Source organism: Lutzomyia longipalpis, chromosome 1, assembly GCF_024334085.1.
Source record: "Lutzomyia longipalpis isolate SR_M1_2022 chromosome 1, ASM2433408v1".
Classification (NCBI taxonomy): Eukaryota; Metazoa; Arthropoda; class Insecta; order Diptera; family Psychodidae; genus Lutzomyia; species Lutzomyia longipalpis.
Genome location: NC_074707.1, coordinates 16,121,520 through 16,143,707, shown reverse-complemented (window position 1 = coordinate 16,143,707; position 22,188 = coordinate 16,121,520). Strand labels below are relative to the sequence as shown.

The 22,188-nt window shown below is 35.5% G+C and overlaps 1 protein-coding gene across 6 annotated transcripts in view; it reads left to right on the top strand.

Annotated features, from left to right (window-relative positions):
* The window catches only part of LOC129792975 (uncharacterized), a 62,594-nt gene that overhangs the window by 26,174 nt on the left and 14,232 nt on the right, over positions 1 to 22,188 (top strand). For all 6 annotated transcript variants that reach the window (XR_008750868.1, XR_008750869.1, XR_008750866.1 and 3 more), the window contains 5 exons: positions 14,894 to 14,989; positions 15,116 to 15,178; positions 15,384 to 15,476; positions 17,385 to 17,522; positions 17,594 to 17,746. Coding sequence is in view for 2 of the 6 variants with exons in the window: in XM_055832481.1 (XP_055688456.1) it covers positions 14,894 to 14,989; positions 15,116 to 15,178; positions 15,384 to 15,476; positions 17,385 to 17,522; positions 17,594 to 17,746 (543 nt within the window). In the remaining 4 variants the exon portion in view is untranslated. The remainder of the gene's footprint in view (positions 1 to 14,893; positions 14,990 to 15,115; positions 15,179 to 15,383; positions 15,477 to 17,384; positions 17,523 to 17,593; positions 17,747 to 22,188) is intronic.

Below are 22,188 nucleotides of genomic sequence, written 5' to 3'. Positions count from 1 at the left end.
TTTTATTTCTCCAAAAATAAGCAAAAATTAGAGAAATTTCCAGGGAATGTATTAAATTTCATGTAACCATATAATAGTTAACCTAAATTAATCTAATATGGTTAACAAATATTTAATTGGACCCCAACCAAATCAACACTACCGTAAAGCACAGCAAGCCCACCGTGTGTTATGGATTTAACATTTAAATTTAAAGTAGAAAAAAATAAAAATATCATCTTGATGGTAAATGCTCAGACATGCTAAAATCGAAACCAAACCATTTAGCATAGTTTTCCATGTATTTTTTTTCCCCCTAAACGCATTAATTTGTAAACATTTCTATTTCAAGCGTGGATTTAAACTTGTTTTTTAAGCTATTTTTGCTTGACATTTCATTGGACTTGTAAATTAATTGGTTTTTTTTTAGCTTTGGTATTCATCTGTGGGAGGACTTTCTATAGCGTTGATTCGATGGTGCTTTGAGGTGATTGTATGCCTCATAAAGTGTATTCAATATGAACAATTCATGTCGAAAAAAAGCCAACAAAGAAAGCACCTTTTTCTCTCCCACAATATTGCAAAATTTGTGATCTGTCAGGTGATTTCGCGCCAAGATGTGGCATTGGCTATTGACCCCTTCTTATTATACTTTTATTTTATATTCATATTCTGCTTGGAATTATTTTGCAATTAATTTCCCATGTAGCAGCATCCCAACACAATGGGGATTTAACGAGAATGAAGAGTTTGATGGCCTTTTCTTTTCATACTATATGCATAATAAATAATATTTTATTAATAAGAAACTCTTCAAATGGAGGGGTGCGCTTTTGCCAAAGCAGGGAGAGAAAGAGATAAATCTTAATCAAGCATGGCTAAGCTTATAAAATCATCAGAGATCAATTCCGATGATGAAACCAAAAATCTCTTAATTGAAAAGTAATTCTTCAGTCACGATGCTTCTACGTTTATGGAGATGATCACCGTGTGTTGTGTGAGATGGTCTTTGAGAGAAAGAGCGAAGAAGTTCACCAAATTCGGCCAAAGCAGGAGGTTATTGATTTTTGATATTTTTTTTATTCATCAGAGAAACATAAAAAATAGCATTGCTCTTTTTATATCATCACTAACTAACGCAACAAATTGATATAATCAATTACGCGAAGACTCCTCTCTACACAAATCAATTATTTAATTTGGCCAATCGATAAATCACTTTTACTTTCTTTATAACCAATTCAATATGTTCAAAAGCTCACACCATATGCTTGAGCTTTTGATACAAAAATTACAATTTATATTTCCCCATTTTGAATTATGATAAATCTAGTGTGATTTCTGCCTGGTTGAGACACATAACATGTCAAGATATGATATTTGGTACTTTCTCTTTTTCGATGTCCAAACTTTGACATTTTTATGTTGCTTTATATCTTCCATATCATTAATTTATGTATATATAATGGGGAGGTGTGTAGGGTACAAAAAGAAATTATTTTGTGTAAAAGAAAAAAAAATTCTTTCACAGCACAGAAATCATTCGGCGAAAAGCAATTTGAGTTTTAATTATTATGTGTGGTGAAGTCAATTAAATTTACATAATTTATTTACTGGACTTTACGATCCATACTAAATCTCACCGTTGTTATGTGCACAAGGAACGTGCAAAACATAAACAGTTGTCGTGGTGGGTAATTAACGTTAATCGCCATTTAGTGCAAACTTGAGCTTTGCAAGAACACATCCAACTGTGAAGAAGAAATAATCATTGCTTAAACGCTGTGTTGTGGAGGTGATCCGATATTTATGTTGGAAGAGGAAGAAGAAGCCACATCCGTTGGCAACGGATTGTCTGGCGGAAGAGTTGGGAGGGTCAAAGATTTCTTAATGAAACCCCATATCCTCATGAGAAGCAGAATGAATTTCCAATGACAAATATGCAATTTTTCAATTTAATTTTTCTAATCTTCATTAATCGATTTCTCAGTTCTAATAAATAGAAGTAGGATGTTCTTGGGTTTACTTTGAGCTCTTCTGTGTTTTGATTTTTTTGTTCCTAGACTTAATTTTAATTGCAAAATGAATTTATTTAACGTCCAACACATCCGCTATAGTTTTGCAAGAACTCATTGTGGGAAAATTCTTGTCAAATGAGCAAATATAGAATTAAATTTCCACTCTACCGGATTTTGCGGTAGGAAGTTTTGTGGCACATGTTTGACATGAAAAAAAAGCAGCATAAAACCTTCAAGCTCGTTGGAACCCATTGAGGTGATATCGTGTGTTCCATTGCTCGATGATATCACACATCGAGGTAGCAATCAACCTTTGAAGAGTCTTGATTGATGACAGAAGGAGTGACTCTTGCCTGGAAGATGAGTTGGTACAAATAACCATTTTTGGTTAGGCAACATAATGTTGTGTGTGTATCCCTGCTGCAGCATCAATCGCACGGGTGATTGATGAATGAAACCATTTTGATCTGTTCGCATGTTCATGTGGAATTTCATTCATAGATCATCGACGATTATTTTTCTCAATGCGACGATTTATTTTATCTCAAACCCAGGAGGGGAATTAGAGAGATTGAAGTTGATCTTATACACTGATATTATTTTACCATTTATGCAACTAAATAACTGGCGGTGAAATGTGAAATGGTAAATAAATATGATGAGAGAAAAAAGAGAAAAAAAAAGAGTTAAAGACGAGAAATAAAAGCAGATCGATTCAATCACGCGAATTGTTGAATGCACGCGGATAGTGCTGAAAGAGTGGATATGGGAAGATCCATTTGTATGATTGCAAAGTGCCAATGAGCGATCGATGATCATACAACATAAGGGGGCCTCCCCCTCTGTCCCCTTGCGATAGCGCACAATCAAGACAATTCGCCATATGTGGAAGGGAATTTTCTTCACGATCGAAGCACGATCGCATTTGTACACTCTCCAAGAAATTACTATTATGTACGATTATTTTTAGTTTGGGTACAAAATTTATTTTCATTTGTAAATGGTCATCGAAACATATGTATGCTGCAAGAGGAACCGTTATGTGAGCCAGTCAACATGATCGAAGAAGGCGGCAAGTGGGTCAGCCAGCATGAGATCAACAGGTTCTCCCTATGTATGTGACTGTGCGATCGCGGCTTCTTTCGCGCCCGTCAAACTCTCATTTCCTACCATCAACTTCTCTTGCGTTTCATATCTCTCTTCAACACTGACGTATGATCTTGGGCCACCCAAAAAAAAAAGAAAAAAAAGAAAACACGACACAATCCCTTTTGGTGGTGTTCTCGCGCGCGTACCTCTTTTCACTCTGGCGCAGAAACTTTTGCTTTTCACCCAATTTCGCCAGAGAGCATATCGATCTTCCTCAGGTGTAATTGTACGTACATTACACACACAGTGTATGCACTCGGTCAGGTGAAAAGCGATCTTGAGGAAAAATTCCATCAATTAACAACACACTTCCGATGGTATCTAGCAAATTGCTTAATTGACGCCAATAGCTTCCATTTAAAATTGCAATTTACTTTTTCATGCATCCACCACATTTTATGTATTTGCTAAAGCCCCGACGAAGATTATTGGGATGATTGTTGGAGAAAGGGCGCAGGTGCCGCCTTTTAGAAGAAAAGCAGCTGAATATCAAATGAATTTCACAACTTTTTATGATGCTTCATCAACACCTCTAACGTGACTTTTTCAGCTTAACACCGTCACTTCCATATAAAAATAAAAAAATAATAATTCAGCATGTTCAGCATCATGATGTTGGCAGATTTGCACCAAATCCCATTATGTGCATTATCTTATAAATAATTTATAATACTTTTGTCTCAAATACGGATGATACCATTACATCGCAGATGAGGTAATAAAATAATCCAAAACAACAAAAAACAGAGATATTCCACATAATAGCGCAAAAACAGAAGGATGGATCTAAGAAATTTCATTTCTAGGGGGCTTATATTACAGGGAGTTGAGTTCAGTATTGAGAATAAATACTTAAAGTATCTAAACATGTCCTTGGGGAATAGAAACCACTATCTAGTCATTTAGTAGGTAAAATATTTAAGAATGAATAGCAAAGAATGGACACGTGTAAAAATCTCATATAACGAAAATGAAGAAAATCTTCGTAAAATTAAAAAATATTTATCAGTAAGAAATTTAGGGATTTTGTTTCGTCTAGGGAGAATAGAACAACAGGTAATAAAACCTAATTTACCTTGATTGAACCCTCATTAACTTCTAGTTACTTACTTTAATTACATTTTCATTTGATTCAGAATATCTTTTAATTGGTTTTTAATTATTTTGCAACGAACCGCCATTTTTCTTCTATCCTTTTTGTGCTAGTGCAGGTATTTCTAACTGGTCCTTTTTGGCTATAAAAGGCCTTCCTTGAAGTGAAGTTCATCATTCGAAAATCGAAAGTCAAAGTTGAAAGAACAAGCTCTCGTATATCCTTTAACAAAGATGTCTCATACCGTGTTTGTGTATTCCCAAAATGGTTTTATAAGTGAGAGTATTGGTCCAGACAGGAAGATAAAATTGATTCCTTATAAAGAATCAATGTTTGATAAGTTTGAAAATAACGGCATCGACATGGGGCCATGTGAAGAGGCGCCAAAACCACACCTGGGACCTATCAGGCAACCACTGTACCTCCGCCGGACATTGTCCACAAAGTATTTCAAAAGAGGACCAGATGGAGAACTGATCAAAGATTGAGCGGAAGATCATGTCGGAGCTTTTCCACCGACTTGAAAACTGAAGCCTGCTGAAAACTGGAAAAGGAGGAGACAACACCGACGCCTTGCTATCATCGGAAGTCTCCAGAGTGCTCAACATCGTACCAGCACAACAAGAAGATTTTGCTTTTACCACCGATGTGTTGAACTATCTTTTATTCTGATTTGTATTATGTAAAAAAAAATAAGAAGAAAGCATTTTTATGTAATTAAAAAATGTACTATTAGTTAACTATCATTAAAAAATTGAATTTCTCGTAAATCAGTCTTTAGTCTTAAAAAAATCTTCATAATTTTCAAGGGTTTATATGGATTTCAGTCGCAAAAAAACATTGTCTTTTCGGAATTTTCTTTTGAGTCCTCTTTGAGTTTCATTGGTATGGGCATAAAATTTCACTGCTTATTTGATTTAAAAAAAAATGGAAATAAAAAGGTAAGTCTTCGAACTCTTCAGATCTTAGATTCTAGGGAAGAATTGGAATTTTTTTAAACAAGTTTTCATACTTAAGAAAAATTCTAAATGTTTTTATAACATTATTTGGAAAAGAATTTGAAATTTCGAACAATTAAAGATTTTAGATTTTTAATAAAGTTAAATAGACGAAAACCCGATAAGTCCAAAAATTTTACGTTTCATTGGTATATATATATATATACTAATATACATACTTTCCCAAGCTTTTTCTATGAATATTTCAATTTTTTACAAGATTTTATTCTTCTTGAATTTTTTTTCATTTTTTTATTTCCTTCTTTATTATTTTTAAAATGCCTTTGCTAAGAAGACTGCTATTTCATGGCACACACCTGTTGAAAATTTCGTCACTATTATACCAACACCGTATTTAGTTTCCGCCTTAGATACTTTTGCGTCCGTACAACATAATTCTGTTGGAACAATAGAACAATTGTTTTTAAATGATTTATAATCATCTACTTTTATTTCGTGGGTCTCGTCTGGGTGAATAAATGAATATTTAGCTCTGCACCACCAAATTTCCTCCCGCTGAATTGCATAATTAGACAATAAAATGCCCGCGAACAATACAATTGAGACATTTTTCGGCCACTACTGCCAGGCTTCTTTACACATTTTTGCATCATCTGCGTGGAATTCAAATGGAGGAATTTCTGCTCACTTCTCTCTTCACGCAAAACACACAATTCCAGTGCTGCAATTTAATTGAAATTTTTTCGGTTATTTTCATATCTCAAAAGTGATAATTATAACGCAGTGAATAAAGGCGTGAGGCGGTGTTTTTGTACAAAAAGAAAAAATTTCCACGGGCACGTGAAATTACATCACAAAACCGTAATTGCATTAAAGATCATTAAGCTGTCCCAGTCTTCTCAAAAAAATTATTTTTTTCAACAAGTCGAAGGTTAATAATCCCAAAATGAGCATGACGTGTAAAATGGGATCAAAAAGGGAGTGACCAAAGAGACTTAAGAAATAAATGTACGGGTAAGCTGACCAAGCTTACGAGAGCTGTGTTTCTTTCAGTGTACCAATTTTGTGAGAGTAAACTAGAACGCGAATTAATTTAAATACGCGAAAAGTCGGGAAAAGTTGAAAAGTCATCCCCCAAGAAATCTTTAAAACGCCATATCTCGGGAAAGGCTCCATAGATTTTCGAGTTTGAGCTATCGTTGGAAAGGTCTTAACCTCAACTATAATATATTAAAACGAGGTAAATTGTCGCTTCGCTCCAATTTACCTCGCCCCGCTTCGCGGGGAATTCTTGCGCTTCGCGCAAATTTTAGAGGGAGAAAGGAATTGTGATGAATTGAAATATATTTAATGGAAGATTTATTCGTTGGTAAAAACCGTCTGATATCAGTAGTCTCTGTACCAAATTTCATCGCGATCGGACCAACGGTGTAGAAATGCATAGATGAACAGGAACGAAATTTTAGAGAGACCTTTCTTTACTATATAGAAGAAGAAGATGGGCCACGCAAAAACCTCCAACAGATATTTCAAAGGGAAAAAGTGAATTTCACACACCATTTATGACGCCAATTTCAAAAAGTAGTCAAAAAAACATGAATTTTATATGGGGGCTATGTGAAGGGGGGCTCTGGGGGGAAAATGAATGTCGTTGGTAAAAACCGCCTGGTATCAGGAGTCTCTGTACCAAATTTCATCACGATCGGACCAACGGTGTAGAAATGCATAGCTGAACAGGAACGAAATTTTAGAGAGACCTTTCTTTATTATATAGAAGAAGAAGAAGAAGATGGGCCACGCAAAAACCTCCAACAGATATTGCGAAGGGAAAAAGTGAATTTCACACAACATTTATGGCGCCGAATTCAAAAAGTAGTCAAAAAAACGTGATTTTTATATGGGGGCTATGTGAAGGGGGGCTCTGGGGGGAAAATGAATGCCGTTGGTAACAATCGCCTGGTATCAGGAGTCTCTGTACCAAATTTCATCACGATCGGACAAACGGTGTAGAAATGCATAGCTGTACAGGAACGAAATCCTTTCTTTATTATATAGATATGAAGTAAATCGATAATGGCATTTTCGAAATATTCGAGTTCGAAATTTTCGAAAATTTTGATTTTGACTTTAGCGCCTCTCGCGGTCATTTCTTGAACTTGCAATGTTCTAGACATTTGTAGGGTTTCACGAAACCTTTCATTTGCGCTTGAGTTGATCAAAATCGGACTTGTAGAACCCGAGATATGACATGCCAACTTTGGAAGGCTATATCTCGAGAACGGCGACATAGATTTTCTTCATTTTTGGCATGGAGCTAGATAATATGGTCAGCTATAACATATCAAAAAATGAAGTAAATCGATAATAGCGTTTTTGAGATATTCATCGAAAACTAATCGAAAATTTTGTTTTTGATTTTTGGCCCTCTAGCGGTCACTTTTGAAACTTCGGATGTTCTAGAGAGTTGTAGGGCTTGTTGAGAGCTTTCATATGAGCCTGGGTTGATCGAAATCGGTCAAGCCGTTTTCGAGTTATGATCGATTTTCGATAAAAAATTGTGACGGCCATATTGACTAAACGGCTTGACCGATTTTCGAAAATGAGGTATCGTTGGAAAGCTCTTGATGTCCCCTACAACATATAAAAATTTCAGATTTTTAGCTATTACAGGGGCTGAGATATAGCGAAAACAAAATTTTGAGGTTATTCAAAATGGCGGACGGAGGGGTGGGGGGGTGGATTTGACCTCATAATCGGATGTCTTCCGGTCGATATTTGTTGAGATTTACCTGCAATGATACATGAATTAGTTACTCTCCGGTGAGAATTGACCATATGTTGAGATTTACCTTATAGGTAGTGGGATGAAAGAAAGAATAATTAGTACAAGTTCAATACCAATTAGCCCACGTAGTAGATGCCACACACCTGCAATGATACATGAATTAGTTACTCTCCGGTGAGAATTGACCGGATTTTCAGCAGGGGGATGTGGTGTGTAGGCGGTCTCGTCTGTAGAAAATCGCGCTCACGTCAAAGTGAGGTTATGATGGTGTTCAAGATGGCTTCCACGGGAAAGCGATGAAAAGTCCCGGAACGTTGTTTGCTCCACTCCTTTTGACACCACTTCCCCAGTCAGAGAAATCAACAGCTTATTCTTTCACAACTCAACAGTTTATTTCACTAATAATAACTAATTTAACATTAAAATAAAGATATAAATTCACACGAGAGATTTGCTTGAGATGCGTGCGCATCGGAATCCATTTGACAAGAGATAGAAAAAGGATAAAACTAATACCCAATAAACATTTCCTCCGCGACATATCCGAGGAAAGTTCTCGGACAATATTTAAACTTTGCCGTTTACCGCAAGTCTCTATCTATTACCGTTCTCTTGCAATTTAGCGTTGTACTACGGCCGGACGGACGGACGGACGGACGGACGGCCGGAAAAAATCTTATTTTTGGCGCATACGTTTTTTGGAATGTGGGGACCCTAATTCGTGCTCATCCCAAGTTTGAGTCTGATCTGACGACTTTCGATTTTGCTCGGTACACAAAAGCTGTGTCTGAAAGAAACACAGCTAAAATTTGTAAAGCAATTTTGGACTTGTTGCTGAGGGCGTTGAGGGCGATATGTTGTGATAGATTTGTAATACATATTCATGATTTTCTCCGGGCAAAGGTGTTAGTTTGATATATAATTTATTTGATTTGTTCCGGTCAACTTCCTGTATTGTGGATGTTGGTGTATCGGCATAATTTCCATAAATCTTCACCTGTCCACATAGCGCGCGCGGGCCCCAGAATTGTGAGCAAAACATCACTATGCTGCCTACACTGGGTGTAGCGATGCCGTGACTCCCAAACGCAGTGCAATATGTATAGCCAACGATATCTCCAAAGATGAGAACACTTGCTGGGCAGAAACTGCCATTGAGAGCTTTCTGAATGTATTTCCAACTATCCATACTTTCTCCAACAGCTCACGAGCAATATATTGGAGGCAATTATGGATTCGATTTTGATAAAGTGGTCTTGAATTGGTGTCCGATGTGTAGATTGTGGATGAATGGTGTCGCATGGTGACATAGTAATGTGTGGCTCGCGCCCAGAAGACGCACTCACTTCCAATGAAGCCATGTGAAGGAGAGGAAATAGATTAATAGAGGCGTGTACTGCACAAAGAACGCTTTCACACCGCCACACTTATTTTGCATTAGGGTGCGTTCATTTCGCAATCATTTTGAAAATTTAAGGCTTTTTCTTTTCTACTTTTTTTGGGTTGCATTGTGTGAAATAAATTGGAAATGAAGTAGATGAAATTTTCAAACTTCCCGCGCTAAAAGGTTCACTACGACAGGTGGCGCTAGTTGTGAAAATTACATTTAGAACTTTCTAAGCGTTTTAAGGCATTCAAGCTAGTTTCATTGTGGAGAAAATTCATTTTCTCTTTAGAAAATTACGACAAAGAAAAGATCTGAAAGACTTCTTTCATAATCCTATTAAAAACTCTTTTATTTCTCGTGAGAAAAATAAATATTTCGGGGCACATACCGCGCCCCATAGAGATCTTTTATTATAATTTTAGTCCAATTTACAAAGAGCGGAAAATAACTTTGGGATAATTACAAAGTTCAATAGCTGGAATGCGATGCAGAACTAATTGCAAAGTGAAATTGGTTTCTGGAACATGGTTGTTACAGCTGTGAGCCCCATTTGAAGGTTTTATGCAAATTTTTATAAACAATTTTCAAATGAAAAAAGAAAATATACAAAAATAAGCTCATGATTGAATATTGTTGTTTAGGAAATATTTCTGAAAATATCGTTGAAATTTTCAACTTGCTCGTTTGGCCATAGCTCGTGCCATGGCGCATTTCACTCTGTCCGCCCACAGTTATTGATGGAAATGGTGGCTAGAGCGTAGTTGTTGATCTTTTATGTCTTTTCAGTACATTTTTCACCATTCGGGCACAGTTTTTTTCCCACAGCTCATATAAAGGCAATTAAGTTCGCCACATGCCGGGCAATGGCAGAGTCTCCAGCTTGTTGAAAGTGTTAATAGAGAAATACACGAGGCAGTGTTGTTGCGTAAAAGTTCTCATGGGCACCGGATAAGAGAGTTGATTGAACCACAATCGCACGTTCATGGACTTTATTTGGACGCGAAAAGAAAGTACAACCTTATGAATATATGAATTTTGCTACCTTTTTTTTTCCTTCGCGTGGCTTTTCTTCACTCCGTACTCCAAATCATCATAAATTATGGTGCTGCGGTGAGGACAAGAAAAATTTGAATAGGTGGCATACAACTTGAACAACTGATAGATATCATAAAAGCAATCTATATATACTTTGTCCTCCTCCCACAAAATGTATTATTAATTTTCATTTTCTCTCTCCACCATTCAATATATTGAAGAAAATCCCCATCCCGCATGAATTGATTTCACGTAATGTGGGCAAAAAGAAAAGGAAAATTAAACAAATGGTATGGAGAGCGAAGAAATTGCAATCAGTCCACAATCAGCAAAACACCGTGTGAGACAAAATATTAAATATGCGAATATTTTCTTGCCATATCAATTGTAACATTGTGCGATAAATTTATTGAATGATCCATTAATTAGATATTAATGGGATGAACTTTCTCTATTTTGTACTGTTTTGCTTCATATTGCTTCAAAATAAGATGAAGATAAACAGTCGTGTAGGGCACGAAAAAAGAGCTTATACAGGAGGATAGAGTGAACGTGAACGCACAATGAACTTGATAACTCTCGCGAAGACTTTGCTGGCAAAAAAAGAAGGCAGCACGTTGATTGTTTTTGCGCCACAATATGACTTGTGTAGATTAATATTAATTGTATTTAAACTGCCTTTTGAATGTGCTATTGCACTCGACAAATGAGTCATATTCTGCCTCCATCCGTCAATCACAGTGCAACCACTCTTGTGTTCACGCCAATGTGGGAAAGTAAGTGGTCTACCCAACAATTGCACATATTGAGTAAACTGATGTTGAACTAATTGAACGGAAAAGGTATATTTATGCTATTTGCATTGATTTTCCTTTAAATGCATCGCGATCTTCTCACCATAATGTTGTCTTGCATTACATTGTATAAAAAAAGATTAAAGTGAAGACTGAAGGTTAATCAGTGTAATTTAGAACTTTTTTCTCTCTCTAATGTTTCTCAAGAACTTTCATCATTGAAGGGAAATTTCTTAAAGAATTTCTTTATTATCTAATTTGAATTTTGAACGTTTTCATAAATTGTCGAGATTCTAATAAGAATATTTTATCCCTTTAAGAACCGTAAGAAATTCTCAAGTGGGCAAATTGTAGTGAAATATACTTTTACATAAAAACTCTTTTCGTACTCTTGCTCAAAAAATCGTAAATGTAGAATAGCAATATGTGGAAAAGCGCTGGGAAATATAGAATTTTCCTGGTAAATGTATAGCATAGAAATAACACAAGTTTTTTTTTCTAATAAAGCGATTTATTTTGGAAAATCATTAAATAACAAATTTTTCTATCAGATTTTCCCGAAAATTTAACATTAAATGAAAGGTCGTAAGATTACAAAAAAGAACACATATGCAAAATAGAGGAATGAAAAGTGAAAGAAAAACGAGCTTTTGGAAAAACTTAAGATTTTTACACTTTCCAAGGGTCTTAGAAAAAATGTTTTATTACGTAATATTGAACCTTGATAAAGCTTTGATATGCCACAAAAAGAAATATTCTTCCATAGACATAAATTAAGAAATAAATTAGAATAAATTGCATTTTTGATGATTCCCTACAATAATTAAACTAAAAATAAAGTTTTTTTCGACTTTAGGCACTTTTCTATAGGACGTGCATGTGATTCTTTATGTGATGTTTCATTTAAATTTTTAATACACAATTAAGAGTCTCTAAATGAAAATAAACCAACATTATTTTCCTCTATACCAGCTTTTTATGTTTATACATCTGTGAGCTTGTTGTGGGCTTTTAAGTTTGATTTTATTTTGATAATAATTCTCTGGAAATCCATTACTTCGTCTCAATGATCTTGTAAATATTGTATTTCTGCCAAAGTATTTATGATCATATGTCAGCCCCTGTAGGCTTCATTATTTGAAGTTTATTTTATGTTGATTTACACAACGATATCACGCCAAGTACGTTGTAGGTACATGATTCTGGATCTCACTTAAAATATTGATTTGCTCTTCAATTTCCGTTCACCTTCATTTTCCAAGCCGAAAGTGAATTGGTTCTTTAGTACCTCCTTGTCGAACCTTGCCAGGCTTGTTAATTAACGTGTCCGTGATTCATTGAACTTTCACTAATTTTGTACTGAAAATGTGTTCTTATGATATTTCTCGTGTAATACATATATTTTTAAATTCATGATGTTATTTAAATTAAATTACCCAGGAAAATCTCGATCAATTTAATAGGGGGAGTCACAGGGAAAAAGTCTCTCTAGACTGGTCTTTCGCGTACTTTACTTATTTAATCTTCGATCAATGATTAGGTGGGTATCGTAGTTTTGAAAGGTGTGTGTATGTATAAAACTTCAGTCACTTCCTCTAAGCTTGCGGAGATCAAGAGAGATTCATAAAAATATACAAAAATATTTAACGATGCTGCTGCGTAAGATATCAATCTGTTTTTTTGAGATGATGATTTTTAAAAAATGGGAATTTTTGCATTATTGCTTTCAGTAGAAAAAGCCATTGATAATTTTTGAAGATTATTATAGAGAGAGATGAAAATGAATTTCAAAGAGAAATGCTTTTAGGAGGGATTTCTTTTGACGGTAGTATCACCGTATATTGAGGTACAAAGTGAATGTTTCTCAAGTTGTATTTGAAGTACTTTTGATTCACAAAAGGTATGAGTTGGAGTGTGTACAAAATGCTCTAAAAGGAAAGTACATAGTACGTCTGATTGAGTGTCTATATGTGCAAAAATAAATATAACTAGCAATAGCTTGTTCTCCACTTGGAAGTTCAACCAATTTACTTTTATATACAACATACATATATATATTTTTTTAACAAGTACACATCAATTGTATGCCACAGATTTCCTACTTCAAATGCACTTCAACCAGTTTCTCAGCATGTTTTAAATATTATTTAGTGCCACAGTGCCTGGGAAAATTGAAGTTAGTAGGAATTTGCAAAATTTCCGTTTTGCGCCACTCGCACTGGCACACAGAATAAATATTGGGTTTTATGGTAATTCACTTGCACTTATTTCCTTCTGCCGGGACAGCGCGATATATTAATGGTGCAATACCTGGTGTAATGTAAAAATTTATGCTAATCTCCGACTACCTCATATCGCAATTAGTCCCCTTTCTCTGACCCATCATTTCCCTCATCTTATGCCCACACTGATCTCCTTTTTTAAAATCAATTTTCCTCACATTACAAATTGCCAGCCGTTGACACTTCCGCGGTAAGAAGAAAATCCCCCATCATTACCCCAACGGGTCACGTAATGAGATAATTGGCTAAAAGACATGGAGACGAGAGAGATTAGTATTTGCTTTGGACGAGATTAAAATTATAAAGACAAATAATGAGACGCAATGGATATTCGATTTATAGAAAGTACAAGCTGTTGCTTGATAAACAATTTTGCAAGAATAGCTCAAAGCCCCATTCATACGGCTAAATGAGTGATTGTGTCGTATATATAATGTGCTTATACCATCTTCAAAGCATTCAAAGCCATATAATCAAACAGGTGATTATGAAAGTGTCATCTGGCGAAAGGAGAGATCCTGCGTTGAACCATTCGCAGCAATGAAAGGTCTCTCCTCAAAATACCCGAGTCTTTCGCGCGATAGTTTTATGATAATTTTAATTCATTTGACAAGTTTGTTATTCCTTATTGGAAAAAGCATTCAAAAACAACGCGGAAAATGTTATTACTTGGAATCAATGTTTTGTAAATAATATATTTTTTTACAATACATTACAACCATTTGCTGCAAGATTTTTAGCTTGAATATTTTTCTCAACACGCATAAATAAATATTTTACATTATAATGCTTTTACTTGAACTAATTTCTATGATATTGTGAATTATGGCTGTAAAAGCTGAGAAAATTAAGAATTTAGAGCAAAATAATTTTAATACTTAATCCCAATACATGTCTAATGTATTTATACTGCAACGTAAATACTTCAATATATGTGGCTTATTTATTTTATGGTGCTTTAGAAATGAAGCTTTTATGCTAAAGCTTTATAATTGCCTTGTTTTACCACAAATCTTATTTATTCACCTATTTTAATTTAAGGTAATTCTCAAATAGTAAATTATTGTTTTTTACGCGTATAAAGAAGATTCAAAAATCATCTTCAACGAGATCCAAAAGATCATTCATGATCACGAGAAAATCTCTTCGATATAATTTCTGAGAAAAAGTTTCGCAAAAACATTTCTCAAACACCTGTAAAAGTTCAATACTCTCATCACTCAGCGGCTGCATTATTGGTTATACTTAAAAAGTAATTTACATGTGAAAATCCAAATATGATTAACCAGATGCTTGTGTAACACCTGAACATGATCACACACTCCACGCAAATGGAGACAAAACTGCAAAGCAAAGCAAAAAGTTGCTCCTCAAAATAACACCGAGATCTTTCTTTCTTTGTACCATTGCAGATGCGAAAACTGAAGGAACCTGAGCGAAGCAGCAGTAGCAGCAATACGAATTGTAGTAAAATGACGACGTGTGGTGGAAATGAATTCGTTTCAATGGTTAGTTGCTCAGTTATTCGCGTAACTAAATGAAAGAATTGTTTTGCATGATTGAATAAAAGAAAATAAGGTCAGGCCATATTCAAATTAATTTTTCTCTCATGGATTTTTTTCTGTCTTTCACAGCCACACGAAATACCAACACGAATTTTGGAAGCTCACAATGAACTTCATATGTTTAGAAATAAGGTGAGAACGCAGTCGAAATTAATCAATTAATAAGTTATTGATGTCTGAAGTATTAATTTTATTAATTCGTATAAAAGCTCCCCAAACATATGGGCATGCAATTTGCATTGAAATTCATGATGTGTGATTGATTGTTTGAGGCATTGATACCTCTATATTGGGCCACAATACTCATTTTGTTTCTTTCTTCTTTTGCTGCGTGCAGGACCCCGCGGGATCAGACAATGATTCAGCACTCTCCTCGGCGCCACCGTCTCTGAGTCCACAGCCCAACTCACCTCCGGATGTGTGGCAAACGGTAAGATTGATTATGATTTATTGGAGTCAAATGGTAAACCTCCATCACACTCTAATCCTCCATCCACATTCAGTATTGTGCGGTAGATACTTGAGAAAATTCAACATTTTCAGAAGAGAAAATTGCCCTCTTCGACGTTGCGCTCCCAAACTCAATATAAATGTCTCTCTTAATCATGTTACTTTCATTGGGAGTTTTCTGCAAATTCTAAGAAATTGCGCATTTTCCCCGCGGAGCAATTTTATCTAACACGAAGCAGAAAGTCTTTCGTTTTGAGATGAAAAATTGAAGCATAAATTCAGCGATTCATAATACAGAGAAATCTCGCAGAACAACTAAAAATGATTCATTAACAAATAAACAGAGAAGAAATTGTTTTATTTTTATAAATAAAAAGCAGTAACGTAGCCAGGGAGGATTTTTTGAGTGTTTCAGTACACCAAGGTTTAGATTTTTTTATTTTTTGAAATTATTTCCAAAAGCTAGAAAATGAACTTCAAACGTTAGAACAGTTGAAGCCCTCTATGGAAGAAAGGGGTAATTTCTATGTAAATAGAGGGCTATTATTTCTTTATTCTATTCTTGAACGTTAGAACAATCATTTAACGTCAAAACAATCTCTAAACGTCAGAAAAATCTCTTGAAAAATATTTAAAAAAAACATCAAATCTGAAAAAGTTTCTTTAAATGCATTAAAAACTTTTAAATAGGAACATCAACAAAAGCATCAAGCTTCAGAATCAACGTCAAACGTTAGAAAATAAAAAAATCAGAAAGACAAAACAGGAGCAGCTAATTCGAATGCAACAGTAATTAACACACTCAATCATTAAAAATCTCGACTCCAAAATTGTGCGTTCTTCAGTTAAAAAATATGATTTCAAATTCACCCCCTATTTTAATTTTTCTGACTACGCCCCTGGAAAATTTTGTTCATTATTTTAAGAAAAAAGTTATTCGGCGAATATTAAATAACAACAGAGCAGAATTCCGCCTTTTATTTCCACAAAAATTCTTGCCGTTGCAACAACCATATAATTTATGTTTTAAGGGAAATTTTAAAAATTCATAAAGTCGTAATAAGTGTAAAAATACTTTGAGATACTCATGGGAAAGTTAGTAGGAATCCGCAAAAATATTTCATTATTTTATTAAAGAAGATATTTGTGAGATTTTTGAAGCTATTTATTGAATTTTCTTAGAGGAAAGAAAGCAGAATTATGGGATTTACAAAGGAATTTAAGGATTGTCGATTAATTTTACAAAAAAAAATTCTCAAAGAAATATTCAATTGTGAGGAATTTATGGAATTTGTGATTGAATTCTCAATAGCGATGGCACGTGATTATTAAACAATTACCCCATTATAGTTCAATATTCCACACACCAAACAATGGGCCTTATTCAGCGGCCAAGAAACCCTTGAAATCTTTGAATTTTGTACTGAAATTTCAAGATTTCAAGCGAATTTCAAGGGTTTCTTGGTCGCTGAATAAGGCCCAATATTGCAAATATTTTGGTCTTCCTCGCATTAATTCATTACTAAATAATTCCTCCTAAAAAAACAAACACTGAAGATTAAAACAAGAGCCTTATACAATCATGCAAATGAGATTTGTGCGAGGAGAAAATTCACTTGAGGAATTTTTTATTGTGCTTCCAGGAATATCATTGCAAATAAAAATTCAAATACTTGTTATTTTTTCTCCCTTTGGGTGCGTAATGGACCCCTCTTTACTTTCATTATTGCATCTCTTATGCCATCATTTGCAAAAGCCATGCGATGTCGAAGTTGTTGATTTTCTGCACAAAATCCGCAATTACTTTAATTGGATAGCCATTTAAGCGGATTAAGCAAAAAACGCAAAGAGAGATTAATTCGCCGTTTTTTCCTCCATCCCATTGCAGTACAATACAAAAGAAGTCGTGTGCCATGGAAGTTTGCAGAAAGAAATTGATTTCCTACAGCGAGAAAATGATGCCCTAAATGTACAACTGTGTGCGTCACGTGAGAAGATTCGGGAGCTGGAAAAAGCATTGATTGTGGTAAAAATTTTAATGAATTTAAGGAAAATTAGAAATTTGAAGTTTTACTAAAATTTCCTTCTTGTTTGCAGACACAGAATGGCAATCATACACAGCACCTGATGGAGAAGATAAGACTTTTGGAGCAGAAGGAGTCAGAACTGCATAAAGAGGCATACGAGCTGAAAGAGCAAAATGAATTACTGGAGTTTAGGATTGTTGAATTGGAGGAAAGTCACGACAAGGTAAAAGAGAAATTAATCAACTTTTTTTTTCTTCTTTCTTACCCTTTTATTCTGCACTTTCTTTCCGCGTCTGACCTGTGTGCGCGATCTCGCATTCCACACATCTTGCGTTCCACACTTGGGTGTCTCGGCTAAGTCGCCCACGGGTGATCGTATGGCGCGCGATCGTGATTGCAATTCATTGTCCGGTTCAAAATTCAAGGAAATATTTTGTGAATGAAATGAATTTGGAAAGTGACAGCAGATCGATAATACAACAATATCCTTGATCGTATAGGCATCATTTACGCGCTCCCGGGCCACAGATCACTGGGCAACTACTCAATCACACAATGCAATGTGATCAAAACAATAGGCAAAGTTCTAGGCACATATTTCGTGTCTAGCTTCAAGCTCATTCAGTCGTCGTTCTCAAGATAGGCATTTTTTTACGGTTGAAATAAAATCAACACACTGACCAAATTTCGCAACAATTATCGGAATTGGCTTTTTCATTCAACCCGCCATCCACTCTGGGTGTTCCTTCGCCGCATATATAGCGATCATTTCGCGTAAGGTTCGACTTTTTGTTCTCACGACACTGCCCCACACTTTGAGTGGTCTACAGGTGTGCATTTTGGTGTGTTTTTCATTTGGAAAATGGTCAATTGGAGGCGATCGTTTGAGGTTTAATAAATTTTATTTGCTCGTGCTTTAGTGCAATTAGTTAAGTGGTACAGACTCCAAATGACTCACCATCAACGATGGTGGCCTTATAATTTGCAAACCTATATTGCACACAATCATTTCGCGTTTGTTCATCACCTTCTTGTGGTTTTTCCACGCAGAAACCCCCTAAAAATGCCCCTGAATGTCCCATTAGTTGAAGATTAGCATAAATCGCAGAAAAATCGATGAAAAAAAATCATTTGCGGCAGAGATTTTGATATTAAATGGCACTACGAGGCATGCAAAAAATGTCGATTTAGAATTTTTCGGGGAATTCGCAAAGAAAGCTGCAAATAGGCATTCCGAGAGATTTTCTCGAAAGGCGACCTTTTTAGCTGTGTTTCTTTCAGACACAGCTTTTGTGTACCGAGCAAAATCGAAAGTCGTCAGATCGGGCTCAAACTTGGGATGAGCACGAATTAGGGTCCCCACATTCCAAAAAACGTATGCGCCAAAAAATTTTTTTTCCGGCCGGCCGTCCGTCCGTCCGGCCGGCCGGATTATAAACTTAAATTGCAAGAGAACGGTGATAGATAGAGACTTGCGGTAAACGGCAAAGTTTAAATATCGACCTGAAGAAATCCGATTATGAGGTCAAATCCACCCCCCCCACTCCCCCGTCCGCCATTTTGAATAACCTCAAAATTTTGTTTTCGCTATATCTCAGCCGCTATTATAGCAATAGGTCTGAAATTTTGATATGTTGTAGAGGCCATCAATACCTTTCCAACGATACCTCATTTTCGAAAATCGGTCAAGCCGTTTAGTCAATATGGCCGCCACAATTTTTTATCGAAAATCGATCATAACTCGAAAACGGATTGACCGATTTCGATCAACTCAGGCTCAAATGAAAGCTCTCAACAAGCGCTACAACTCTCTAGAACATCCAAAGTTTTAAAAGTGACCGCTAGGGGGCCAAAAATCAAAAACAAAATTTTCGATGAGTTTTCGATGAATATCTCGAAAACGCCATTATCGATTTGCTTCGTTTTTTGATATGTTATAGCTGACCATATTATCTAGCTTCATGCCAAAAATGAAGAAAATCTATGTCTCCGTTCTCGAGATATAGCCTTCCAAAGTTGGCATGTCATATCTCGGGTTCTACAAGTCCGATTTTGATCAACTCAAGTGCAAATGAAAGGTTTTGTGAAACCCTACAAATGTCTAGAACATTGCAACTTCGAGAAATGACCGCGAGAGGCGCTAAAGTCAAAATAAAAATTTTCGAAAATTTCGAATTCGAATATTTCGAAAATGCCATTATCGATTTACTTCATATTTTAATATATTATAGTTGAGGTTAAGACCTTTCCAACGATAGCTCAAACTCGAAAATCTATGGAGCCGTTCCCGAGATATGGCGTTTTAAAGATTTCTTGGGGGATGACTTTTCAACTTTTCCCGACTTTGCGCGTATTTAAATTAATTCGCGTTCTAGTTTGCTCTCACAAAATTGGAACACTGAAAGAAACACAGCTCTCGTAAGCTTGGTCAGCTTACCCGTACATTTTTTATTCATTCAAGTAATTCGCGCCTTGGTTATTTGAAACATCTGTGTAGCATCTCTTGCACCGCAATTAAGTACATTTGCGATAGCCCATTCATTCGTGGAAAGAAAATGAAAAGTTGCTTCTGATGACATTTTTCTCTGGGCTTGATCTTTATCATTTTCATTCCACCATCTAATAATTAACAGTGAGAAATGGCAAAATTTTATAATTGAAAATCTACTTTCCAACATACGGTGGACTCTTTCAAATAACAACGAAAAAAATAGCATATATGCCCATGCACGTGTGAGAATTGATTAATATGATCTTCACCGGTGGCTCTTAGCCACAAAGCACGTACTCACGGAGTTCCTATGAGTTTATAGAAGAAAATGCTGAAGAAGTTGTAGAGTCATTAAGTGTTGGATTTATTGTGTATATTATGTACAGCACATGGAAAGTATGGCCAACAATATGATAAATATGTTCTTTTCGTCATTGGATATGTGTCAGAGTTTCAAAAAAGTCGTGATTGACCTAAGCATATTGTTGAGCATAGTATTAGATCTCACCATGGCAGAAAGCATGCAAAAGATACAACCACTTATAATGTACTTTACATTCGCACCGTAGAGAAACATGAGAATGAGGTTCGCAAAGAGCCTAACCTTCGCACAATTATGAATGGGTGAGTCAATTAGCAAGTATGGCAATTTAAGTGAATCATAATTTTCCATCCAGACACCACAGAAAGACGCGGGAGAAAATCCTCACACAATCTTAATGGATGTAGGAGATTCCAATGCGAAATACTCTATCATTTCGCACCCCAAGATGAAATATGTTCGTGGACACTTTTGCTTCCAACCAAGAACGACTCTATTAAAACCATAATTTACACACTATACACGCCACTACTGTGAGAGTGCATACACGACATTATAACTGTGATTTCAATACACTTGCCTCTTAATTTTCTTTTTATTTCATTAAAGTTTTTTTTTTCATGAAGAAAATATAATTTGTTAAACTTTATGAGCTTTTTTTTTTAAGTACAAGAAGAAAAACACGGTTAATTGGCGACACACCCTGTGAGTGATTTATTGCTGCTAATTTCTATATAATTTTTCTTCGATTCATGGTAATTGGTGAAGGTCAGTATTTCAAAAGATGTCCATTGAGACTTTACGGTATAAATATTTCTAAATATATAATGCAGGTTGCTATATAAGTTTTGATTCTTCATTAACCCAGATAATCCCGGAAAATTTTTGTTGAAATTTTTGCGATGTTCAAATTCGTTACAAAAGTTAATTCTTAAAATTTTGCATAAAAAAAATCGAAAATTCTTGCTTAACCTCTAGGCCGCCAAGCGGGGTCGTTGAACGACCCCAGCCCTATATTTCGTGCTATAACTCAATAAATATAAAAGATAGCGTTCCCATCTTTTGGAAATAAGTTCCTTGGTTATCTGAGGAGGTTGTGTAAAAATTTCAGCTCAATCCGTCCACCACAAGAAAAGTTATTAAGGAAAATGTAGAAGAAGGGAATTCAAAAATTGGTGTAACGGCCATGCTGTGGAAAATTTCTTAGAATGAAGTTAGTCACATCATAAATCATATGGTTGAAGGGGGTTGAAGGGTTGTGTTTACTTTCTCACTTTACCATCTCAGTGTCAGAATTATCGCGAATAAGTAACATAAACAACATAAAACATAATTAGAAGCATATAAATGTGCAAAACAATAAAGAATATTCGAGAAATATTGCAATTTATCACGGTGCGGGAAGTGAGGGGAATGTGGGGAAGTAGTGAAAAAAAATAGCAGTTGCGGTCAACTTCGTGGCAAATTTCTCACGAAGAAAGTGTGAAAAATGAGTGAAAAATGTTTTTCCCTAATATCTTCTTCTGCGTGTTTCCGGGTGGCGAATTTGTGATGCAAGGGGCAAGAGGACTATATAAGGAGTCTAAAGGTAGTGACCCGACAGTTCCCGGTTTTATAGTTTATGAGAAAATCGACTTCCTTTTTGGGGTCGTTCAACGACCCCACCATGGCGCTCTAAGGAAGCTCCAAGGTCTTGGCGGCCAGCAGGTTAAACCGAATCAATTTCATTTATATGAAAATAAAAGCTTTTTTAGCTTTTCCCTATGTGCCTAAAGTCAACCAAGAAAAAAGCAAATGTTAAGCAAATCAGTCTTAAAGTACCTAAAGCTGAATTAATTATTATACGTTTAGG